Here is a 3,287-nt window from a genome sequence, read left to right on the forward strand (position 1 = left end):
CCTGCTGGTTGCTTGCTTTCCCAGCTCTTGTACCATGGGGGTCGCCTCCTTCTCCGGATGGGGCAGATGGAAATGGGTTGGGGGAGGTTAGAAGGATTGAGAAAAGCCTGCGCTGATGAATGACTACGATGTGCAGCCCTTCTGCAAGTATCTCGGCATTTTTTTTGCCCAGTTGGATGGTCTGGGTGTGAAATCAGCTCTAGGAACTTTGTTTCGCGTGAACTCGGCTCTCACTTCTGGACAACCAGCGAAATGTGACTTTAGACGTAGGAGAGTATGAGAGGTGAGGGGTTTGGGCAGTTTTTTTTAAGTTTTCTTTTTTTTCTCATTTATCTTTTCCTTCCTCGATTTCAAAACACGTTCTGTACACTCTTGTCTAACATTGTGGGATTTCTTGCAGCGCTGGCTAGATGCTTTGGCACGCAAAGCGTGACAGCATCTATAACCAAGCTGGCCCAGCTGAGCCCTGTATGCAGTAACACATCTCTCTCTGTAACCCGCCACTTGTTTGAATGCTACTGTGTATTATTGGATTGCATTCGAAAAGGTCTTGGCTGTCGTAGGAATGAAGTGTGACCATTGGCCAGGCCATCTTTCTGCACAGCGTCTTTCTAAAAATGTCTCTGTAATATCAGGATCGGGCCAGCCCCCAGCTCTTGAGTCCATGACCTATTGCACATTTGCACGTAGGGCTCAGCAGGGCTCACGCAGCCAAATAATTAAGAGGTAGATGGGCTGGAGCCCGTCCTCTGCTGTTGTGAGGCCATAACATAGGCAGATGCCATAATGGGTAGAGGTGGGGAGATTATTTTTTATTTTATTTTTATTTATTAGTTATTTTTAGATGCTCAACGGAAGGGCACTTTTAGGAGTACCTTGACAGGAGGCAACTGTGTAAAACAAACTGTTCTAACTTGCTATTTTAGGGGGTGATTACACCTTACCCATTAATTTATATTTGTGGAAGGGGCATGGAGAGAGAACTAGAACTATAAATCCCTGTTTATAATCTGTGCACAAAATACAGGGTATCTATGACTGTCCAAATAACGTCTTTGCGCTCACGTTGCCTGTGAAAGAGTCCCAGGAGGTAAATGTGTCTGAAGAAGGCGGGGGAGAACATTCAGGTGCCATTTATAAGGAGATGGATATGCTTTTATGCCATGAAGAATCTGTATTGCAGCCTGATTCAAAAAAGATGGGATCTTTTGTTTGGCATCTGACAATTTATGGGTACAGAGTCCTTCACAGCACACAGGAGGCTGTTACCACCTTCATCTCTCTCCAAGATGAATAACCATTCACTCTCTCTTTGCTTTCTTATCTTCCCTACCTGATACTGCTTTTTCTTCCCATGTTGCTTCTTCTGTTGAAAATACCCTTGTCCTTCTATTCCCTGCATCTTTTATGTGAACATTGTCGCTCTGTTCTTCCTTCTGTATTTCCCTTTTGTGGTGATGTGAAGAGAGTTATTTTCATACAAGCTATCCCTAAGCACGATCTGGCCATCTCGCTATACAGAGACTGTCTTTCCTTTGCTTAGATTAAACATACGTGTTGACTTTCTGGTTTTTTGAACAAGTTATTTCCCTCCTTTAGGGATCTGTGAAATGGGTCTTATTTCTCATGTCAACACCTTGCAACGTGTTTCCTTCTTGATGGTGGCTTGTGTAGACAACATTTACAGCCCCTGCATGCCTGTGTGATGCCATTTCCCTTTATCCCCTCACAGCACTTAACTATTTTTTTCCACCCCAAAATCAGGCCCTTTGTAAACACTTGTGGCTTTACTCACTGTTTTGCCCTACACTTACGTTCTGGAGCATGTGCCTCCCTACCTGTGTGTTTGCGTCCTTCTCTCCACTAAACCAACTCCTTTTGCTTTGGTTGCATATTAGCTCCGTGTTCTTTTTAAAACAGATAAAAAGGTGTTAAAATACATATTAATCTCTTAATCGCATCACAGCTTCAGACACCCGTCTATGTGGAAGAGTGCCAGCCCTGAACAGCCTTTTGTACACCTTACTAGTATCATTAACTAGCCAATAAAGCAATATTCTGGTAGGTAAACGTCGTATTCCTGGAAACTGAGACCCTTCTAAAAAGAGCATTTCCCGTAGTATGTGTTTTCTGTCCTTTTCCAACAGGTAGCTTTTGTATTGCTGTCGACTTTGTGTTCCAGTGGTGTCTTCTAGCAACTTTTTTTCCCCCCCCTCTGTGTCTTGATTTCTTCCCCCATAACTGATTTTCTTCTGGGGCTATGTGTGTCTGCAGGTCATCAAAGCTGGAGTGGAGACAACCTGTAAATGCCACGGCGTGTCTGGATCCTGCACCGTCCGCACGTGCTGGAGGCAGCTCTCTCCATTCCATGAGATAGGGAAGCAGCTGAAGCAGAAGTACGAGACGTCGCTCAAAGTGGGCAGCACAACCAACGAGGCCACGGGGGAAGGAGACATCTCCCCCCCTAAGAAGTCCATCCCCGGTCACAGCGATCAAATCCCAAGGACTACGGATCTTGTCTACATTGACGATTCCCCGAGCTTCTGCATGATGAGTAGATACTCGCCTGGGACTTCGGGAAGGAAATGTTACAAAGACAAGAACTGTGACAGCATCTGCTGCGGGCGAGGGCACAACACGCAGAGCCGGGTGGTCACGCGGCCGTGCCAATGCCAGGTCCGTTGGTGCTGCTACGTGGAGTGCAAGCAGTGCACCCAGAGAGAAGAGGTTTACACCTGCAAAGACTGACGTGTCTTCTGCTCGACAGCAACCCTCGATGAGAACTACGTATGGAGACAAACAGGGTTTGATTGACCTTCTGGGATCTGAAAGCGATGTGGAGACCTAAGCACTTTGTAGGGTACAGGTGACCCAGCTGTGTTGCTGTTTTGTTTTTGTTTTGGGTTTGTTTTTTTTGTTGTTGTTGTTTTCCTGTAGACTGAATTCTAATGAGGTCCAACCGTGTGGAAATAAGTGCCTGTCACACTGGGGTTAGACACCAGTTGACCTTCACCTTAGTCATCTTCGCAGTTTGACAGATCATTTATCCTTGGAACACCTTGATCAGTTCACCAATCCTCCATGAACTCCTGGGCTAATATATTCTCTCTGACATAAATAACCTCCCTGAAGTTTATCCAACTGCTCAGAGAGCGAAGCAGATACGAAAGAAAGACCTTTGTGCTTTGAATGCAATGGTACGGGAAGCAGCCAATTATTTCCCCTTCCAAAACTCGAGAGGTGTGTGTAGGGTAAGCAGGGGCAGCCCTGATGGTTCCTCCAGTGGA

General features: G+C 45.8%; 1 protein-coding gene across 1 annotated transcript in view; it reads left to right on the forward strand.

Annotated features, from left to right (window-relative positions):
* WNT9A (wingless-type MMTV integration site family, member 9A) overlaps positions 1-2,934 on the forward strand; it is a 17,456-nt gene extending 14,522 nt beyond the window's left edge. The window contains exon 3 of the mRNA XM_009869062.1: positions 2,275-2,934. Within this exon, the coding sequence (XP_009867364.1) occupies positions 2,275-2,748 (474 nt within the window). The 3' untranslated portion in view covers positions 2,749-2,934. The remainder of the gene's footprint in view (positions 1-2,274) is intronic.
* The last annotated feature ends 353 nt before the right edge of the window (positions 2,935-3,287 follow it).

This window comes from Apaloderma vittatum, unplaced genomic scaffold, assembly GCF_000703405.1.
Source record: "Apaloderma vittatum isolate BGI_N311 unplaced genomic scaffold, ASM70340v1 scaffold3425, whole genome shotgun sequence".
NCBI classification, from domain to species: domain Eukaryota; kingdom Metazoa; phylum Chordata; class Aves; order Trogoniformes; family Trogonidae; genus Apaloderma; species Apaloderma vittatum.